Here is a 22,343-nt window from a genome sequence, read left to right on the forward strand (position 1 = left end):
AACATTGATTGGTTAAGTAGCTGTAATGATTGTGTGAATGAACGATTTAAGTAGATTCCAAAAGATACTGGAGAAGGAAATATGACTATACTTCGTTAATATATCAGAAAACTGAAGAGGTTAAAGTACTTTGAGTTTTAGTCACTGCCAACTGTGAATATTAATTTGCAATGGAGAACATAAAATTTATAAGTGCTCGAAATGTCTAGTTCTGGAGTAGCCTCTTTAGTACACTTACTGTAGTAAACAACCTTATTGGTCAACTTAATGGTGGTTCTTCTTTCTGCGTAGACTACATAGTGAATCCCTAGACTAGAATAACATTGCAAGGCAAGCTGTGGATTGATATGGTTTATATATGTAGATAGTGCTCAATTTCATGTTTCTGTGATGAATAAGGATGGGAACACAGCTTATCTTTATGAATGTTTCATGTGGGGAAATGAGCAGTTTCCTTCACCATCCTACTGGATAGAGCAAGCTAATGAATAAAAATATATGAAGAAGCGTGCATGCACACAGAAGCTTATACCAGTTGGTCTTATAGTTGGTCTGTAAGGTGCTACTGGACAAATAAAAAAAGTGTGTGAACAATGTCACAAAAGATTGTAGTGTCTCCTTTTGTGAAAAGAGATTTTTGGCTGTCTGCCTGTCTTGCTCATATAAGAAGGGGCTGCACTCTGATTGCATTTCACATTACCCACATTAGTTGGTCCGAAGAACCAATAAGTTCTGAATTTATTCTTAACCTTTCCTGCCAGGGTGGGCACGACCATGCATGGCCCCCAAAATGCATTCTTCAAATTCTGTACCAAAACTTCATGACATCAAAACACTCTGAAAGAGATAATAGCATTAATAAGATGTGCACATAAACTTCGTTATGTGAGTTAATCTGTAGTTTGGAAATTCATGGTGTGGGTTAATTTAATCCTTCTGTGGAGCAGGGCAGCTTTGTGAACCTTTCTAAGCTAGTGACTTTTGTACCTCAGACTGCTGGTTTTTACCTGGAGCAGCTGTCTTCCATTGACAGAAAAACCTAGACAAAAGCATGCCTTTTCACAAATCATCCAGAGTTTTGTAATCTTTGGAGTGAAATAAAAGAAGGAGTCTATCTTTTTGCATATGCTTCCCAGGTGGATAATTTTGGTTATCTAATGTTTTTATTTGCTGGCAGAATTCCAAGTATCAGACAGGCCTAGGGGCACATTTATTTGACTTAGAGCTGTAGCAGAATTTCTAGTCTGCATTTCTCTGATTATAAAAACCTGAGGTCTTTCACTGTAACTCAAAAGAAAACTAAGTTATATATTTATGTGGTAGTATTCTGTACACTGAAGTTGCTTCAGATGATCATCTGGAAAGACCTTGTGTGTCTATTAGGTGAAAGGAAATTGTTTTGCCTGTGATTCAGAGGGGGGAACTGCACATCCACTGCCACACCTGCAGATGTCAAGGAGAAGCAAAGCTGTGTGTCATCAGCATATTGCTGACAATGTTCTCCAAACCTCTGGATGACCCCACTCATCGGTTTCATGTAGATGTTAAACAGCATAGGGGATAAATCTGAATTCTGATTAGCACCACATTGGAGGTTCCATGGGGCCAAAGTGCACTCCCCAAACATCAGCCTTTGGAAATGACTATCCAGGTAGGACCAGAACCACTATAAAGTGGTGCCACCCACCCTTAACTTGGATAGACATTCTAGAAGAATACCATGGTCAATGGTATCAAAAGCCACTGAGAGGTTGAAGAGAATTAACAGGGACACACTTCCCCGACAGAGGTCATCATACCAAAGCCATTTCTGTGCCAAAACTGGGCTTAAACCCTGATTGAAACGGATCTAGAAAATCAGTTTCCTTCAAGAGTGCCTAGATCTAGTCCATGACCACCTGTTCAAGAACCAATGGCCAAGAAAGGAAGACTGGCAACTGGCCAATACTTAAAGTTTCTGAATCCAGGGAGGGTTTCTCAAAGTGTGGTCTTACTGCTGCCTCCTTCAAGGAAACAGGGACCACTCCCTCTCACAAGGAGGCATTAATCACCTTCCTGGCTCAACCAGCTGTGACCTCCCTGCTAGTTTTTATCAGTCAAGATTGGCAAGGGTCGAGAGTACAAGTGGTCAAAGGGACTCTGTGTGAGACTGCCAGCGGCTAAGACCCCTCTCCTTCAAGAGATAATGCCAAGATCTCAGGTTAGAAGCTTAGAGGTTTTTTAAAATAATATTTATTAAATGTTTTATAGTTATGAAAAGAAGAAAAGTAGAGAAAAACAATACATAAATTCAACAGACAATACATCGACCATAAAAAAGATACAATACAACAAAAAAACAAAAACATTTAAACACACATCCAAGTTTCATATCTATATCTTTCATTTACCTATTTCCTCGACTTCCTCGCACCTCCCTTTTTTGTATTCTAGTTCAAATTAGCTGGTTCAACAAATCCTTTCCCTCTTCTTCAGATTTTATTCTCTGATTTATCCTAACACGATTTAACCTTAAATTTTCCACCTTGGCACATTGAGAATTAATTTTCATATAGTTCTTAATAACACTTCTGCTAAAACCATGTAACTTCATTCCAGTATTCTTCTAACATTCATTAATTTTGCAATATTTCTGTAAATATACTTTAAATTTTTTCCAATCTTCTTCCATCGACTCTTCTCCCTGGTCTCGGATTCTGCCAGTCTAGAAGCTTAGAGTTGAGAGACTATAGTGAAAGGTAAAACTAGTGGTTATGTATGATGCAGCAGTACAATACTCTCTTAGGACAGTGTAGGAGCCTGTTCCATCAGAATAGTAAATACCAGCAGAGTAGTTGGTACCAGCTGTTTCATGGTGAGCCTGTGCTGCTGGTCTGCCTAATCATTTCTGTGGGGAAGTAAAACTCAATGAGATGTGCAAGCCAAAGTCTAAAAGAGTTTTAAATGTCACATTGGGCATTTCCCCCCATTTTGTTCTAATAGTTTGATGGTTCCAGAAGCAGCTGGAAGCACCATTCAAAAAGTTTCCATGTACAAAATGAAACATTCGCAGTAACTGTCACTCAGAGAATATCAATGCTATAGCCATTACAGAGATAACATGCACACATGTTTCTTACTCAGATTAAGCTATTTGTGACTGTTGTCCTTTGCAATACTGAATTTAGGGCTGCCAAACATCCAGAATCCTTGGACATAACTGGGATTTGGCTCTTGTAAACAGCATTTGGGAGGAAATAGCTGAAATGTCCGGGAAAATCTGGATGTCCAGCAAGCCATGTTGGAAGTGTAGTTTCTGGTGAATTTCCTTTAAAATAGTTCAGAATTTCATTTTGCAAATTATTATTATTATTATTTATTTATTTATTTATTTATTCATTCCACGCCCATCTGGCTGAGTTTCCCCAGCCACTCTGGGCGGCTCCCAATCGAGTGTTAAAAACAATACAGCATTAAATATTAAAAACTTCCCTAAACAGGGCTGCCTTCAGATGTCTTTTAAAGATATGATAGCTGCTTATTTTCCTTATTTCCTTATTTCCTTCCCTGAAGGGAGGGTGTTCCACAGGGTGGGCGCCACTACCCAGAAGGCCCTCTGTCTGGTTCCCTGTAACCTCACTTCTCGCAGTGAGGGAACCACCAAAAGGCCCTCGGCGCTGGACCTCGGTGTCCTGGCCGAACGATGGGGGTGGAGACACTCCTTCAGGTATGCAGGACTGAGGCCGTTTAGGGCTTTAAAGGTCAGCACCAACACTTTGAATTGTGCTTGGAAACGTACTGGAAGCCAATGCAGATCTCTCAGGCCGGTGTTATGTGGTCTTGGCGGCCACTCCCAGTCACCAGTCTAGCTGCTGCATTCTGGATTAATTGCAGTTTCCGGGTCACCTTCAAAGGTAGCCCCACGTAGAACACATTGCAGTAGTCCAAGTGGGAGATAATTGCATGTTAAGAAGAGGTAAATAAACTTTGGTTTTAGGGTTTGGTACTCACCTCTTTTCTATAGGCAAAAGAAAAGGCTAACGATTGAAAACAATTGAGTGCATTTCAAAACATCAGAGTATATTTATAAGACAGCTCTGGGTTTAGAATAAATCTTGTAAATAAAGGGCCATAGCTCAGCAGCAGAGAACTTGCTTGCCTTACAAAAGGTCTCAGTTCCAAACTTGACAAAGGCTGTGAAAGATTCCTGTCTAACCCCCCCCCCCCCGAAAGCTGCTATCAGTCAGTGTAGACAATACTGGGGTGTAAGGCAGCTTCCTGCATTCTTATTAGGAAAAATAGGCAGGACAAATACTTGATGTTGTGCTGTAATCCCTAGCTGGACTCCTCCTACATGTCTTCAAGTTACCATCCCACCCCAAACGATTCATAGTATGTGAACACATTTGGAATTGATTCCATAAATCCCTGAAGGTGCTGACAGTTCCATCTGTCTATAAGGCCCATATTCTTAGTCCAGATTCTCAGTTTCAGACTGGACCAAGAATATGTAACAACAAAGAACCAGATGGACTATCAGGTGCAGAACCAGTGTCCTTTACTTTTCTCGATTCTGCATTCTCCATTACCATCAGACTGGAAGCAACAACAGCTTAGAAAATGAACTCTAAAGACAAATTGTTGCATTCAACTAATTTTTACCCCCAGACCCTCCATATATCCCTATTTTCCAGGGATGTCCCTGATTTACAGAAGCTGTCCTGGCTTCTGATTTGATCCCGGAATGTCCCATTTTTTCTTAGGACGTCACTATTTTTGTTTGAGAAATGTTGGAGGGTAGACATCACCTTGCCGACAAAGGTCAGTATAGTTAAAGCTATGGTTTTCCCAGTAGTGATGTATGGAAGTGAGAGCTGGACCATAAAGAAGGCTGATCACTGAAGAATTGATGCTTTTGCGTTATGGTGCTGGAGGAGACTCTTGAGAGTCCCATGGATTCCATTCTTAAGGAAATCAGCCCTGAGTGCTCACTGGAAGGACAGATCCTGAAGCTGAGGCTCCAATACTTTGGCCACCTCATGAGGAGAGAAGACTTCCTGGAAAAGACCCTGATGTTGGGAAAGATGGAGGGCACAAGGAGAAGGGGACGAGAGAGGATGAGATGGTTGGACAGTGTTCTCGAACCTACCAGCATGAGTTTGACCAAACTGTGGGAGGCAGTGAAAGACAGGAGTGCCTGGCGTGCTCTGGTCCATGGGGTCACAAAGAGTCAGACACGACTAAACGACTAAACAACAACAACAAATGGAGTTATCTGACCCCTGAGCCGTCTGAAGGCAAACCTGTATAGGGAAGGGTTCCCGCCCCCCAATGTTTATTGTTTAATTATGTTTTTATATAAGTTGGAAGCTGCACAGAGTGACTGGGGCAACCCAGTAAGATGTGTGCGGTATAAATTGTAAAATTATCATTATGGAATGGGATGTCCCTGTTTTCATCAGAAAAATGTTGGAGGGTATGTATCCCAGATTAGACTCATTATAAAAAAGGGACCCAAGTCATTTCTGACCACTAATTTTAAAAGGTTACTTTTTGAGCAGGACTAAAATTGGGATATAATCCAAAATAGAAAAATTAAGAGAATGTAGATTTCAGCTTCTTTCTTCTGTATCTACTCAGATCAACAAGCATGATTTCTTAGAACTGATCTGTGGGGTACACAGGGAAAGAAGAGAGAGGGGAAGTGGCACAATCCCATTTCATCAATGGAATTACTTTGTTGGATATACCCTTATGATTTCTCCACAGTGACTTTAGGGATAAAGGAGATTTTCTGCCCACTTGACTTATGAAATAGGAGAGGAAGCTAGCCAAATCAGAGGAGTGTTGTTCCCATCACCTTGTATTATTTTACCTTTTTATAAAAAGAAGAAAATGCTTGACAAAGACTCATTATCTTAATAGGGCAACAAAAAAGCTGTTGAAATATTGTTGCTTGCATTTTGAAATAAAACATGAAGTTAAACTAAAAGAATTGCATGTGCAAGTGTTGTTTCTGGTGGGTCCTTTTGAGTCACTTCCTCTTAAAAGCAGACAATCTTGAGGTTTTTTTTGCATGTTTCAGGCTTAGACAAAATTTATAGTGCTATAAAATGGAATAAAGGACACGATGCAGATGGCTGATTACAGGTTTCAGTCTTGTTGCTCTATGAGTAACAAGCTTTTGCTGTCATATATTCCATAAAACTAGATCTGATAAGCAGATAAGAATTCTAAACTCAAAATTAAAAATAAAAGCTTTGTAAGAGGCAAGAATAAGCCTCTTAATTGTAGCTCTGGGCATCACAGGGCTCCTTTATGCATGCTGTTTCAACAGTCAAGTAAATTTTTACAGTGGCCAAGTAGGACAGTGACCTGGTCAGTTCAAACGCTGGTTGAACTTCCATATAAATTTCAGGCTTTTATAACATTTGTCTCTTCTCCCAGAACTCATACCCAGACTACTTTATATTACAGTGGTACCTCAGGTTACAGATGCTTCAAGTTACAGACGCTTCAGGTTACAGACTCTGCTAACCCAGAAATAGTACCTCGGGTTAAGAACTTTGCTTCAGGATGAGAACAGAAATCGCGCAGCAGCTGCGCGGCAGCAGTGGGAGGCCCCATTAGCTAAAGTGGTGCTTCAGGTTAAGAACAGTTTCAGGTTAAGAACAGACCTCCAGAATGAATTAAGTTCTTAACCCGAGGTACCACTGTATAGCCATTCTCTTAACATCCCAATTTTAAAATTGTTTCATTCATTCATTTACATCATTTGTGCCCAGCCAGAAAGACTCCCAGGGAGGCTTACATGAAATCAAAAGAATACACTCCCTAGCCGCAGGGTTACAATCTAAAACTCACACACAGCACACAAGGAAAAAGGGACAAGGAGGGAAGAGGAAAATCAAAACTCAAGACACCAGTTTCTAGGCAGTTGTTCCTATATTGACCAGCTGGCACAGTTTAGAGGCAGGAGGTGTCTGATGGAGCTTGGCCTCCAGCAGAGCTGATGGAGTGAGCTCTGTTTCTCTTTCTCCCGTTGAGGCAGTCTGATGGAATGACTGGCGCCATGTAACGTGACAGTTGAGAGGAGATCTAATGAAGCCATTTCTGTTGGCAGCCATTCCCCTGCCAACAATGTCCCCAAGTTGTGTCATCTTGCAAATGGTGGCTGTCTGGGCTAGGTTGGACTTTGTTTATGGAGGGCCTAGGACAGTTACCAGTGGTGACCCTGCTGGGGTGCTGTGATGTGAGCAGCTTCTCAAAGGTGCTGCCTTCTGTTTCCAAGTCTGGCAGAGTGGGTGGAGTTATAGAAACATTTTCATTTCATTATTAACTCCCATGGCAAGAGTCATGGCAAGCAGTGCTGTGTTTTTCGTTTTTCCTAATATCTGCTTCCATCCTAACTTTCTAAGTATCTGAATTCCAGTTCCAGAAAATTCCTCTCCTGTGTAGCCTGGCAAGTGTTGATATGTTGCCAGTCTGCAGTTGTTGTGAATGATAAACATTTGGCCAAAATTCAATGAGAACTTTAGTGTAGGACTGGACCTGGGATAGCTAGACATCAGATGCCATCTTGTTGTTCAGCTGGGCAGTTCAGTTATCGGAAACCCCAGGGATCAATAACAGAGTGACTCTAGCTGGCCACAGCACCCTTTTGGTCAGGGCGTACACTGAAGCTCCCATTGATTTCAAAAAAGAGAGAGAAAGGTGGTGTTAACATGAGGCTGATAGAGTGACATGGTTGTTGGACAAGATGAACCATTGGCCTGAACCACTAGGCTCTCCTCTTGCATTCTTAATTTTTCATCTCTGAATGTCACAGTGCATTTTCCTGTGGATTAGCAATTTTCCTTTTTGTAACATGTTTAAAGAATTTTGTTTCAGTGATATGCTCCTCTAATTCTTTTTTACATCCTTTCTAGACTACTTGCATTAACACTTATATCTTGCACTAGGTTCTGGTCACCATTTAAGATTAAGTCATGTGTCCCTTTCCCTTTGGTTGGTTCCAGGGCATTGAGGGTATCTAGAATTTTTACATCTTAGTCGTAACTAGACCATGCATTTACCCCATCTATCTGAGGGTAATCAAAGTCCCCCATTAGTGCAACATCATCTCCACTGGATGCCTCCTTGTACACCCATGCAGTTGCTCATACCTTACATTCCTAATCTGGCATTGTATGCTTTCACACAACCATGATAAGCTTTTCAGAGATGAGAGTTGCCAATGGTAATTGCATCAGTGCTGATTGTAGTTTTCTTTTTTGCTCTGATCCATATCAACTTTGGATATCATTAAGAATATTAGCAAGGAGAAGTAGCTAATTGAATTCTTCAGTCCTTCTGTATGGTATTATATGAAATGTTATGTTGCGAGTCACCAGTTGTGAGTGAAAACCTGCAGTTTTGTTACTGTAGGGTGTTATGGATTTGTCTGTGGACTAAAAGGAAGACCTGAAGCTCTCATAGTAAAAAACAAACAAAATACAAACCCTTGTCATCAGCTAGAAGAAGAAGAAGAAGAAGAAGAAGAAGAAGAAGAGGAGTTTGGATTTGATATCCCGCCTTTCACTCCCTTTAAGGAGCCTCAAAGCGGCTAACATTCTCCTTTTCCTTCCTCCCCCACAACAAACACTCTGTGAGGTGAGTGGGGCTGAGAGACTTCAAAGAAGTGTGACTGGCCCAAGGTCACCCAGCAGCTGCATGGGGAGGAGCGGAGACGCGAACCCGGTTCCTCAGATTACGAGACTACCGCTCTTAACCACTACACCACACTGGCTATAATTATGTATCTTAGATTCAGGGAATGTTGCCTTTAAAAAACAAAATAAGAAACTCAACACCACTATTTGTAAACATTGTAAAACCAACCAACCAACCGACCAACAAACAAACCAGGCAATATGCACCTTCCATAGTATGCTTTTTTATCTACTTAAAGTGATTAAAGATCTTTAATGAAGTTGTTTTACTATGGTTTCCATTTTGTAAAATGCTAAGAGTTGTTAGGTTAATCCAGTGTTGGACTTCCACTAGCACAACAGGACTTCACCTTCTCTCCTCTCCCCTGTAGTGCCTCTTTCACCCCCAAAATTTGTTCCATAGGGTCTCTCGGTCCTTTAGAACAGATGTTGAGGCTGTGTAGGGGATAAGAGAGGAACCATACCACCTGTAGAAATCTCTCCTGCTTATGCACAGTGTTGGAGCCAATACTTAGTCTTAATTTGCATGCAAAATATATTTTTATACACTTTTCTGTTGTTGATTTATTTTGTGGAAATTGCTGTGGACCAGAGAATACGTAAAACCCATCATGTAGCTCAAACACAATGTTGCATATTTCTGTTATGAAATTGGCAGTGAGATGCAAAGATTTCTGGCATACTTCTAGATTTGGTAACTGGCTCTTGGTCCCACCATAATAATGTTTAATGTGATGAAAAGTATTGGAAGCAAAGTATTCTTTAGGGAGCTATTATAAATTCTGCTTCTTCGTTGTGTAGGAGTCTTGCATATCTGCATTTGGGAGGTGGTTTTTTTTTTTTAAGCAAATAATTTTTTAACTTTTCAAGATGGATAAATGCTACTTTGACTATGAAATACTACTTATTTTTGGCTGATGTCACTTAGCTTTCGGCAAGCATAGTAAGGTACCTAATTAAAGTTGGAAACTTAACGTAGTGGCTTGGATTTCTGTTAACATCAGATGCAAGGCAACGAAGCAGCTAGAAATAAAGAGAAAATTAACATTATCCAAGCGTATAGGGGTCCATGTTGTACCTCACAGTAAGATAGTTAAGCTTTCTTCTGATCATTCCAAATTGGATGTGGATACTTTTAAGAAAACATTTGTATTTTAATTCAGGGGACATTGCCCATGCCTCTTAGTGCCAAGGTCAATGAATGTAGAGCACAAGGTCTTGAAACCCCCAGAACAGCCCAGTGTAGATTGAGCATGCTTATGAGTGTGGAATACTGACTGTTGCAGAAAAAATGGGAGGGGAGGGAGATGGAGTGGCTAGACCAGGGGTCAGCAAACATTTTCAGCAGGGGGCCGGTCCACTGTCCCTCAGACCTTGTGGGGGGCCGGACTATATTTTGAAAAAAAATAATGAATGAATTCCTATGCCCCACAAATAACCCAGAGATGCATTTTAAATAAAAGCACACATTCTACTCATGTAAAAACACCAGGCAGGCCCCACAAATAACCCAGAGATGCATTTTAAATAAAAGGGCACATTCTACTCATGTAAAAACACGCTGATTCCCGGACCGTCCAGTGGGCCGGATTCAGAAGGCGTTTGGGCTGGATCTGGGCCTTGGTTTGTCTACCCATGGGCTAGAATCACAAAGGGATTTCTGAAAGAAATGAATATTTAGGCTGCAGGCCTGAGTGGATTGGGGCACATCTGAGTGTGTTTTTATGATGATAATTTAAGCATGTAATGAATATGAAAATCCCCACCCCCATTCTAGCCTCTGGTCAGGGCTGTGTCTCTGTATTTGATTTTTTTTTTTTTAAACTCCAGTTTCTAGCCAGCTTCGAAAAATTGTTTTCTTTTAACAACAGCAAGGTAGTAAGTTTTAGTGGCTGGTTTTTTTGTGCTTTTACATTTCTACAAAAGCTTTCAGTATGTTGGCAAACTCAGGCCTCCCCCCCCCCCTTGGTTTATGGTAGACACTGACCTAAGACTATAGCAGTAAGTGATGCTTAGATGAGGTTATTCCACCCATTTGTCCTAGTGTTAACAGAAGAACCATACCAACATAACACATGGCGAAGAGCCTACACAGCATCTCTACTTTCCAATTTATTGGTTTATTTGGCTTTATCTTTTCCATGTTTATACTTGTCTGTCTATTTAATCTTTTTATAGTTCTTATCCTTATTTATATAGTTTGGCTAATGAATACCATCCTTCCTTTATCTTGACCTACTTTGCATCTTTCATAAATCTGTGATTCAATGAGTGTCTTAAAAATTACTGAAGATGAGCCAGATTCTTGTTGTCATAGCACACTGAAGCTCAGAAGTACAACATTTTTCAACAGTGCTGTATGCCAGTAATATTCTAGCAGGATACATTAAATCTTAACAGTTTGCTCAGAGAGCAGTCACTTTGGGGCTGAGGGTTTCAGAAAAGGAAATTAATGGGGAAATTGCACTGCACAGTTGTTGCTTTTGGTTCATAGTCCTGTTCTCCAGAATGATGCCTTATTATGCTTCTTAGTTCTCTTCCCATTTTAGTAAATACTGCTTTCTTTAAAAAGTATGAAGCTGTTAAGTTCTCACCTTCTACTCTGAATCTCCCCTGGTGAAAACATAGCATTCTTACAGCATTACTTCATCCATATCAAGTTCTCTGATAGCTTAACAAATTGCTGTCCAGGGTATCCTAAAAAATGTAGGCCTATTGTACTTTCTGGTGGCCTTCCTACTGAACAGCATTTGCATCATGCTAGTTTCCATTTCTATTAAAACAGCATGCTGCCCTTCTGATTAAGAAAACACATCAGGGAATATTCTAAATTATAGCTAATCAAGCTGAATGGGCTAGCAACATGTTCAGCATAAATATTAAGCAAGATCTGCACAATGCCTGCATGTTAACGAAAGAACAGTTATGAAATGAAGTTAAGCTTGGGGAGCATGGTTATCCATTTATTTTCTGTGTTAGCAAATATTTCCATCAGTTTATATTATCATGTGTTCATGATGAAGTAGACTTCTGAGTGCTCCCTCATAGGCATAAATTAAGTTATTGAATTTGCTATGTTCCTCAAATAATTAGCTATCTTGGTTATATTGTCTATGATTAAAACACAACAGGTAGTTCTTTAGAAGGCAAATACATAGGGTTGCCATATGTCCAGAATTCCTGAACATAGCCAGTATTCGGCCCTTGCAAACAGCATCTGGGTGGAAAATGCTGAAATGTCCAGGAAAATCGGGACGTATGACAACCCATGTCAGAAGTGTAGATTTTGGCGAATTTCATTAAAAATAGCTCGAAAACTCTTTTGTGTCCATATTTTCACTTTTTAAAGATAGGGCGACCGTCAAATACATGACCATGTTAGTATATGTTGAAGTGCTTATCTCTACTGTAGTTTACAGGGCCAAACTCCAGGTTCAATGGGATCCTTGGCATTGAGATCTCTAGTGAGCCTCCATCTACATCTGTGTCCCCCATGAGCCGTGGTGCTATAGTGATAACCATGATGGTGTTTAGCAGCTATTTAAATTTCCTGCAATGCTCCAGAGCACCTCGGACATGGTGCTACAAAAGTGCTGACTGAAACACCAGTCAAGGGGGCCTTAGGGTCAATGGTGGGGCCTGCTGCAGCAATAGAGAATAACAGGTGCTGACAAAAACCTTGGTATTTTGTAATGTGTGCTGAGGACAGAAGTAGATTCTTACAACTACTCACTTCAGCTAATATTCAGCAACCCAGAATGCTTCACAGTTATTTTGTGAAGAGGTGATGATTAAACTGGGACAATCTGTCAGTGGCGTAGTGTGGGTTGTCAGCACCCGGGGCAAGGCAAGTAATTTGCGCCCCCTAACCCGTGGATTTGCGCCCCCTAACCCGTGGATTTGTGCCCCCTAACCCTAACCCCCAGATGTTGTGCCCGGTGCGGCCGGCCCCCCCTGCACCCCCCATGCTACGCCACTGCAATCTGTGCATCGGACTCCATTGTATTGAAGGCCAGGAACTGTGCACACTGCATTTGCAACTCATTATATGGTCTTACGTACCAAACTGGGTTACTTATGCCCCAGGGCATGATCTGAAGGCCACATGAAATGACCACCTTACTGAAGTTTCGGACTCGGCCCCAGACACACTGATCAGATGTTTGGAAGCAGTGGCTGGATGGTTACATGGGAGCCAGTTGAAGTTAAATCCTTCGAAGACAGAGTTCATTTGGCTGGGTCAGGACGATATGGGATTGGGGGGGGGGGCAACTCCCATCTCTTGCGGGGGTGCAATTAGTGCCAGCACCATCCGTTAAGAGTTTGGGTGTAATCTTTGACACCTCCCTTTCCATGGAGGCGCAGATTGCAGCTATAACAAAGGCGGCATTTTTTCATCTCCGCCAAGCTAAGCAGTTGGCTCCTTACCTCTCTCGCCCTGACCTAGCCACTGTGATCCACGTGACGGTCAACTCCAGACTTGATTATTGTAACTCACTCTACATGGGGCTGCCCTTGAGACTGACCCAGAAACTCCAGCGGGTACAGAATGCCGCGGTGAGACTCCTTACGGGGTCCTCGCTGCAAGATCACATTCACCCAGTGCTATACCAGCTGCACTGGCTCCCGGTGGATTACAGGATCAGGTTTAAGGTGCTGGTTTTAACCTTTAAAGCCCTATATGGCCTAGGACCCTCGTACCTACGGGACCGCCTCTCCTGGTATGTCCCACAGAGAAACTTGGTCTTCAAACAAAAACATCTTGAAGGTCCCAGGCCACAGAGAGGTTAGGCTGGCCTCAACTAGAGCCAGGGCTTTTTCGGCTGTGGCTCCAATCTGGTGGAATGCTCTGTCACAAGAGACTAGGGCCCTGCGGGACTTGACATCTTTCCACAGGGCCTGCAAGACAGAGCTGTTCCACCAGGCTTTTCACCAGGGCACAGCCTGACTCCCTCCTTTGGCAATCTTCACAGAACCCAATGGTTGCCATCAATTTGATTTGAATTAATTTTATAATGAAATGATTTTAGAATGTTGTATTATTTTATTGTTGTTAGCCGCCCTGAGCCTCGCTTCGGCTGGGGAGGGCGGGATATAAATAAAATTTTTTTTTATTATTATTATTATTATTATTATTATTATTATTATTATTAAAATTATGTAAATGAATGCACAGGAGGAAAATTAACACAAAGTAATTAATCATGATATTATGTGGCCTTTCCTTTGGTCACACTTTTTTTTCTGAATAAAGAAGACTCTTATTCAAATTTTCCTATGGTAAGAAAATATGAATTGCTAGCTCTCATTTTAAGAGCTTGAAAAATAATTGTAGATATGGAGTAGTAACTGGTTTCCTGGTCAGATACTGTGTTTTAATTATATAATCTGAATTGTTACTAGCTTTTACCCTAGAATTTAGGGTAGAGTGTAGATTCCTCATTTGCTTTCATATAACAGTGGTGCCTGGATGACTGTTCTGTGAAACTTTGCCATGTGATAGTGCTTTCCAATGAAAACAATGTTAAGACATAATAAAGCTCCTATTTAGTGGATGTTCATAGAAAAGGTTTTAAGTGCAAATGCTAAGTATCTAGGACCCATTTTGAGATTATGAGAAGATGGATCAGTTGCTACATCAGCTCAATGTGCATTGCAACTTAAGTATTTTCTTATTACAGTGTCTAGTGCAGAAGATACTGGAAAATTTCCAGTGATCATATGGGCATTAGAAAATATCCTTTCAGTTTGCCAAAAAAGGATTAGTGTGTAGATCTCATTTGGAATTTGCACATGACTATTATTATATAGATAAGAAGAAGGAAATTCCTCAGAATCATGAGAAAGTCAAATAAATTAATATCTAAGAACCCAAGCAGGTAGTAACTCTGTCCTAAGATTAGTTTTTCAGACTTTCATGACAATGGCTGGCAGTATAACATCAAACAATTGCTTTTCTTTGTTGAAGAATATAAGTTTTACAGTTTAAAATTGCAAAGGAACAGCACATTTTATTCTATTAACAGTGTTATTCTGGTAATGTTTGGCATGAATTTGGTTTGTTTTAAATATGTTAGCATTTATCTTCAGAATTGCTTTTTTCATTTAGCAAGAGAAATTTGTCTGTGAAATACATCAGTAAGAGGTTTTAAAAGGGAACAGCAAATTTCATTAACAAGTTCATTCTTCTGAGAACAAGTCTACAGCACAGTTGCCCAGCTCACCCAAAGCACAAAGGCAAATAGAAAAGCTGGTTTGGATTTGCAGCATAGTCCTGAGAACATTATTCCAGTAATGAGATGTCACAGTGTCTGTTTAGGGGGGGAAATGCCCCTGAAGGCAGAGAGATGAGGATGTTTTTGGATTTTTGGAGGGAGGGGAGGGAAAGGCATTGTGCAAGCAGTCTCACAGCACCCCTGACTGAAAGAAACAGTGACACGTTTTTGTTTTTAAAAAATCACCTCATGCGTTCATCTTATATCATACACCTACAGGCATCAATGTAAAGAAACAGAGATACTCGTAAGCTTGTTTTCATCCAGAGTGACATTTCATGTGCAACCTGATTATTTTTTCAGTTATCATCTGTTCAGTATAGTTTATGTGTTAGATAACTCAACCTAATAACTAGCAAATGATGTGTGCCATTATTTATACATTTGCACTGTAAAACTGTCAATTGGACCTTCAGAATTAACAGGCCTATGCATACAATTCTTAGACATATGAAGGACCAAAACAAGAAGGTGGCAAACCTGAAGCACAATCAACAAATGGAAAAGAAGAAGAATGCCCAGTTGCTAGAAGAAGTTCGTAGACGTGAAGATAATATGACAGACAACTCTCAGCATTTGCAGGTGAGTTGCTTTAATTTGTCTAAATATTCTGGAAATGTTCTGTTGCAAAAAAAACCCAAAACACAAAACAAACAAGTAAATGTGCTCCAAACCTGATTTCTGATGGAATATTGAAAGCCCTTTTTCTTAACAGACAAAGGTCTGGAAAGGTGGTGCAGAAAGACAACATGCAATTGACATGTTGCAAAGAAGCACATTATGGTGTAAATCAGGGAAACCTTTCTTATAATGACTAGTGCAGTCTGGATATTTGTAGAAGGTGCTTGTTGTTATTTGGGGTATGACCTGCTCACTCAGTTGTGAATTACTAATTACTTGAGGCAAATCTACTGGTTAGAAATGATGAGAACAAAAAATGAATTTTGTTGTTGTTTAGGTGAATATGGTTGTATTCCATTACATATCAAAAAATTGCTGCTATAGCATTCTTAGTAGATAGCAAAACTAACTGCTATAGGCCACTTGCATATTCTGGCTGTCCTTCTGTGCTACATTCATATTTTCCAAGGGACCTTCCATAAGAACTGAAAGTATTATTTTAATCTGAATACAGAAGAAAAGGGGTAATAGGAATTTTACAAGTGGGGACCAATGAAACATGATGGGGGAGAGAAAAGGCAGAAGAGATGAAGAAACTCCCTCCCTCAGTATGGCCTCCTTACCTACACTTCAGTGTTGCACAATTCAGCTACGTATATATAAAATATGTGAGGCTGCTGATCACCTGTTTTGCCTCTGCATCTTTTGTTACCTAGTTTTATCTGCTCAGGAGAACAAGCTGTGCCTGTGAATTCGTCCCTCAGTTGCAGCTGTTGTGCAAAATAAAGGACAGATCCTTCATCTGTTTCTATCAGTCTAATTAATTTACTTCATGCTGCTGTAACAGCTGCATGATACCAAAGAATGGCCAGGTGGAAATGAGGGCAGTGCCCTTGTACCTTTATAGGTTGTATAAATGAGGAGGTTTTTCCCAGTGCAGGTTGTCATGTGAGGGAGAGAAAAGACATGCATCTGTCATTAAGTGAGCATTCATTCAGGCCTCAGCTCAGCATGGGTGTTCTGCAGAGATGGGAGGACGATGAAGACACAGTTTGAAACAGACAAGTTTAAGTTCCAGAGAAGGCATATCAGGAGTCAGGAAGCTAGTTAGAACAAGGCAGAAGTTTGAGTTGCTGAGGAGCAAAGAGATGGGCAAGAAGTAGGATTATATTTGAAAGTCAGAAAGAGGTCACAATCCAAGACAGGTGCAAATATGGCCTCGGTCCAGTATATCTGAAGGAGCGTCTCCACCCCCATCGTTCTGCCCGGACACTGAGGTCCAGCTCTGAGGGCCTTCTGGTGGTTCCCTCACTGCGAGAGGCCAAGTTACAGGGAACCAGGCAGAGGCCCTTCTCGGTGGTGGCGCCCGCCCTGTGGAACGCCCTCCATCAAATGTCAAAGCGATAAACAACTACCTGACATTCAGAAGACATCTGAAGGCAGCCCTGTTCAGGGAAGTTTTTAATATGTGACATTTTAGTGTATTTTTCATCTTTGTTGGAAGCCGCCCAGAGTGGCTGGGGAAACCCAGCCAGATGGGCGGGGTACAAATAATAAATTATTATTATTATTATTATATAAGATTTGAGGGAGCAGTATGCAAAAAGTTTCTTCTACACTCATAAGTCTATATTCACCTCACAATTAACAGAAATTAATGAGTAGAAGTGGCAAGCTTTAACGGGGCCATTCTGTCACAGAAAGAGGAATAACTGTGGTCTTGCCATCTTGTTGCTATGTTGGATGAAAATTTTATTGTATAAAGTTCTGCTCAGCCTATAAATCTTGGAAAGCTATAGATTTAGTCTAGAGCATTGCATTTTGGTTAAATTGAGATGGCAGTCAGTAATAGCAGATGGGAACTGAGTGGTGCTCCCATTCAAAAGTTGCACCGGCACCCATCCACAGGTAAAATGCCACCTGGGAATGGTGGCATGGCTGAGTCTGACTGGTGAAGGGCCCTTCTTAGCCCCTGAGCCTCTCAGCCAATGCTTGACTATTGGCAACATACTTCTGTAGAACCTTGCATTATCAGGCTGTACATCACATTGGGAGACCAAGCACATAAAGCAGGCTTCCTGTTCCAGGCCACCAACGTGTGAACAGTGTGGGATGGGTCTGGCAGGAGAAGTGAGAGAAGGCTTGGGCTTTCCCTCACACAATGGAGAATGTTTGACTATGAACATCCAAACAGGCCTTTAGTCATGTTATAGTGATGGCAGTGGAAAGCTGTCGTGTGGAGTCGTTCAGATGTGATTACTCCTTATAAAATGTGTGCTCTAGTATTTAAAGTATTATGTGCTACTCTGATTTATCACTACCACTAAACATTAGATTTAGTATTACAGCGATCACACAACAGCATTCTGTGTGAATGGCTGATTTTTACACTCAGTATAAATTTCTTAAATCTGAAACACTTTCCTAGTCTTTAGCAAACTCTTTTTGGAAAAGCAACCTCATTTAGAATCAAAAAAAGACAAGAGTTGTCATTTTTGGCTTGTCTTCTCTCTGTCTCTCTTACCCCCCATTGCCTTTTCTTGAGTCTGTGAAATTAATGAACTAATATATGAAGAAATGTAAGAGCCAATATTTTATGCTTGTTTTCTTTTTAATTCATTGCCTAAAAACAGAATTTTATCTTACGTGCGTCCATTTTCAACTGGTAGGTTTCCTGGGGATAATAAAGTTTCTTCTTTTCAAGTGGTTATGTGTGCTCAGTGTATTAAACATTAATATCTTTACAAAGCAAAAGGCGTGAAACAAAAAACAAAGAGAGGCCAGTAGAGAATATCATGCAACTATGTGAGTTTTGGAGATTTGTTCATGGGTACTTCTCTTTCCATTTTTCTGCTTCTCTAATTATAGATGGATTTTGCCAGGATAGGAAGTGTAACTAATAAGTTCAACCTCAAAAATGTCCACCTTTCAGCAAAATGTATGGTGTGTTATTAATTTCACACACTTCAGTGAGATCTCTCCCTCTCTCTCTTTTTGCCAGTAGATGCATTCTAATGTTAGTCATCTCCATGTGGTTAAGCATTTAGTGTAGCTTTATATCTTTTCTTTGTAAGAATAAGAACAAGAATAACGTATGAATTAGCCTTAACTGCAGGCTGCTATCCGCAGCGTGGGGAGCCCTGCGGGGAACTCCCCAGGGCTCCAACACGCTGCGGATGTCTGTCCGGCGGGCGGGGCGCTCTGCTTCAGGGCGCCCCTCGCGCAGGGCGGCAGGCTGCTATCCGCAGCGTGGGGAGACCTGCGGGAACTAGGGCTGCCTAGGCTGCGTATGTGTTCCCAAAGCGCCGGGCGCTGTGCTTTCAGCGTGCCTGGTGCTCCAGGAAGCAGGCTGCTATCCGCAGCCTAGACAGCCCTGCAGGAACTCCCACAGGGCTGCCTAGGCTGTGGATGTGTTCCCGAAGCGCCGGGCGCTCTGCTTTCAGCGCGCCCGGCACTCCGCTTTCAGCGCGCCCGGCACTCCGGGAATCAGGCTACTATCTGCAGCCTAGACACCCCTGCGGGAACTCCCGCAGGGCTGCCTAGGCTGCGGATGTCTTCCTGAAGCCTGGAGAGCGAGAGGGGTCGGTGCGCACCAACCCCTCTCGCTCTCCAAGCTTCAGCGAAAGCCTGCATTCGCCCCATAGGATGCACCCAGATTTCCCCTTAATTTTTGGAGGGGGAAAAGTGTGTCCTATAGGGTGAAAAATACAGTAATTTGTGCCCCCTAACCCTAACCCCCGGATGTTGCGCCCGGTGCGGCCGGCCCTCCCTGCACCCCCCACGCTACGCCACTGACTACAGCACTGAGAATTTACCCTAGGAATGTAAGTTCATGAGTTTTGTGAATCAGTGGCATATTTTGGGATTTGATTTGATGCGTATTTAAATTTGAACGGTTCAGGTGTGATTGAATCTTCAAAAGTTGAAATTCTTTTTGTATGAATTCAGGCATGGCAACCAACCTCCTGCTACTAATATATTTAAATTATTTTTTGTTGGTGGTATTCATGTTTTCAGCAATCTGCTCCTCAGATCAAAGATAAGCCTACTTGTTCTTTGATAGTAAAAGGCAGCAGCAAAAACTTATCTCCTATATTAATGCTGTGGACAGAGCAGGAAAAAGCTTTTTCTGCCCCCTGGCATTTAAAAAGCAGACAGAAACTTATGTCTGATCTTAGTGTTGTGGGACCACAATAGGAAAATCAGGGTAAAGCCTCTCTTGCCACTTTTTGATATCAAAGTCCATGTAAGAGAAATGCTGCTTGCTCTTTGAAAGTTTTCATAATGAGTTTGATAATTGACTATCAAAGAGCAGGCAAAGGATTATTTACAATCTCAGTGCTGAGCACCACATGGCTAGAATCTTATGAAAGATTATTCCTGATATAATCTGGTCATGTAATTCTGGTCCTGATTACGAGTGAATATATGGACAGCTGCAATTTCCACACTCATTTCTGTTCCCATCAGAATTCTCCAACATCCATAACCTGCTATTGCAAGTCTTCTAGTGGTGAAGGGGGCATTTTGTGCACTGTTTGATTTATATATTCGTTAAAATTATGTCCTACGGGGCCTATGCTTATAATTTGCATGTCTATTGAAATACAGTTCATTCGTTTCTGGAGAAAACACCAACAACAACCTATAGCAAAATCGGACAGTTTACAAACATTATTTAAACAACCTCCATTGTGATATTGCAGAGTAGAAGCTATTTCACAAGTGCCCAAACTCTTCCAGCAAGTCGTTTTTTTTGTCATGACTGTTTAGATCACGCAAGTTCCAGGAAAAGCCCCCTGAGGCAATATGGAAGTGGCCAAGAGTCAGTAGAACAGTCATGAAGCAGACTGCTGGGGAGCAGCTTCAGGAAATGAGCAGGGATAGTTTCTTGGCCAGAAACAGGATCTACTGGACCATGGACAGCTCCTGTGTCCCAGAGCTGCAGAGCACAACTCACTTCTAAAAATAAAGATGTAGGGTCTGAAGCTCAGCTCCGTCGCTGGAGTGTCTCTACAAATGCTCAAGTGTTGGCGAACCAGGAGAAAGAGAGTTTTGGAGACAGAGAGCAATCATCAATAATACTGTTTGTTGTTACATATTCCTGGTTGGACTACAACTCCCATCAGCCCCAGCCCCATCACGCCACACAAGGGAGCTGTAGCCCAACAATATCATGAAGGCTGCAGATTCCCTCATCCTTCCAAAGAGTGCTCTGCGTAACTAGAGAGATTGTGGGAAAGGCACACTCAAGGATACGCAGGCTATGTTAAGAAAGAGCTATGACATTTTACATTTTATGATTCCTAACCATTGAGGAAAATACGTCTTCACAATTTGCTAAGCAGCACTGACCTCCATTCAGGGCCGGATTTAGGTTTGATGAGGCCCTAAGCTACTGATGGTAATGGGGCCCTTTATATGTCCAGCTGTCCTTTGTCAACAACAATTTTTCACTGTTTTTTTGTGTTGAATATATGCTATATGGTAATTTATGGACCTAATAAGTATCTAAAGCCATTTACACATAACAAATAGGAGCCTACACAACACAAAACACTGTTGCTGTATGTAGATTTTATTTTATTTGTTTTTTATCTTATATTTTGGAAATGTACATCCAGGTTTTTCCCCACTTTAAATTTTTTGGGGCCCCCAAGAGAGTGGGGCCCTAAGCTACAGCTTGTTTAGCTTATACATAAATCCGGCACTGCCTCCATTTAGGAATTATACCTCTGTATCTTTTCTTAAATGCTAGGCTGGATATTTTTAAACATGTGTATGAATAGACACTGTAAGAATTACGGTTCTTAGGAAAAACCTGCAACAAAACCCACAGGAATTTTTCGTAAGATACACCTTTCTTCCCTCCCCTCCCCTCAATGTTTATGTAATAACTCACACATGTGGGACTCTTGTAATCTCTAGGGGGCAATCACATTCAACATGCATCAAAAGAAGTAGTTCAGTTAAACCAACTCTCCCTATCCAGCAATAATTACCACAGGTTTACACTGAGATATAGTTGCAAAAGGTTAGTGAGCAGGGCATCTGCAAATCAAGTCGCATGTCAACTCTACATCAATAACCTCATATAATAATCTTATAATAAGATGTTAGCATTTCAGCACATCACAGCCTAATGTAAAAAGCTAAAAGAAGTTCATTTCTCTACTGTTCGGTTTGATTTATAGCTTATCTAATATCTTACTAGTTATAAATTTAAACACCCAAGATTATATAAATAATAATCAGTGTCAAAGGCAATAATTTAGACAAATTAAGCACTCTTAAAAATAGCAATCAATCACTTGTGTCTTATAAAGAAGTGGATCTCAGTCCATTCTAGATAAATGTATTTTATATGCTAAGTTTTACTGTTTATAGAGTTTACAGCTAGCTTATATGGTTTTCATGGATTAATTTCAAAATTGCAAATTTCACAGTTTTCAGTAAAGTTGTACATTTTAATGGAAAGGATTTCCTGTAGGAGTTTTGTTTTTCTTTTTTGCAAACTCTATGTATGATGGGATATATATTTCCATCTGTACATCATATTTTGCCACTCTTTTTCCAAAACAGCTAGCATCATGTTAATTGTAATAAAATCAGCAAACTGAACCATATAAAAGTATGAGATTAAAATTATTTTTTTCAAAGAAAATTCCAAAGACTTTTTTAAAGCAAACAAAATCTATAACTCATATAATGAAACAAACTGAATATTGCCATCAATTAATCCCATTTCATTAGAACT

General features: G+C 40.9%; 1 protein-coding gene across 12 annotated transcripts in view; it reads left to right on the forward strand.

Moving 5' to 3' along the window:
* ERC2 (ELKS/RAB6-interacting/CAST family member 2) overlaps positions 1 to 22,343 on the forward strand; it is a 521,838-nt gene that overhangs the window by 238,758 nt on the left and 260,737 nt on the right. For all 12 annotated transcript variants that reach the window (XM_083420965.1, XM_083420973.1, XM_083420963.1 and 9 more), the window contains one exon: positions 15,412 to 15,547. In XM_083420965.1, coding sequence (XP_083277091.1) covers positions 15,412 to 15,547 — 136 coding nt within the window. The remainder of the gene's footprint in view (positions 1 to 15,411; positions 15,548 to 22,343) is intronic.

The sequence above is a fragment of the Podarcis tiliguerta genome (genome assembly GCF_965153285.1).
Source record: "Podarcis tiliguerta genome assembly, chromosome: 2".
NCBI classification, from domain to species: domain Eukaryota; kingdom Metazoa; phylum Chordata; class Lepidosauria; order Squamata; family Lacertidae; genus Podarcis; species Podarcis tiliguerta.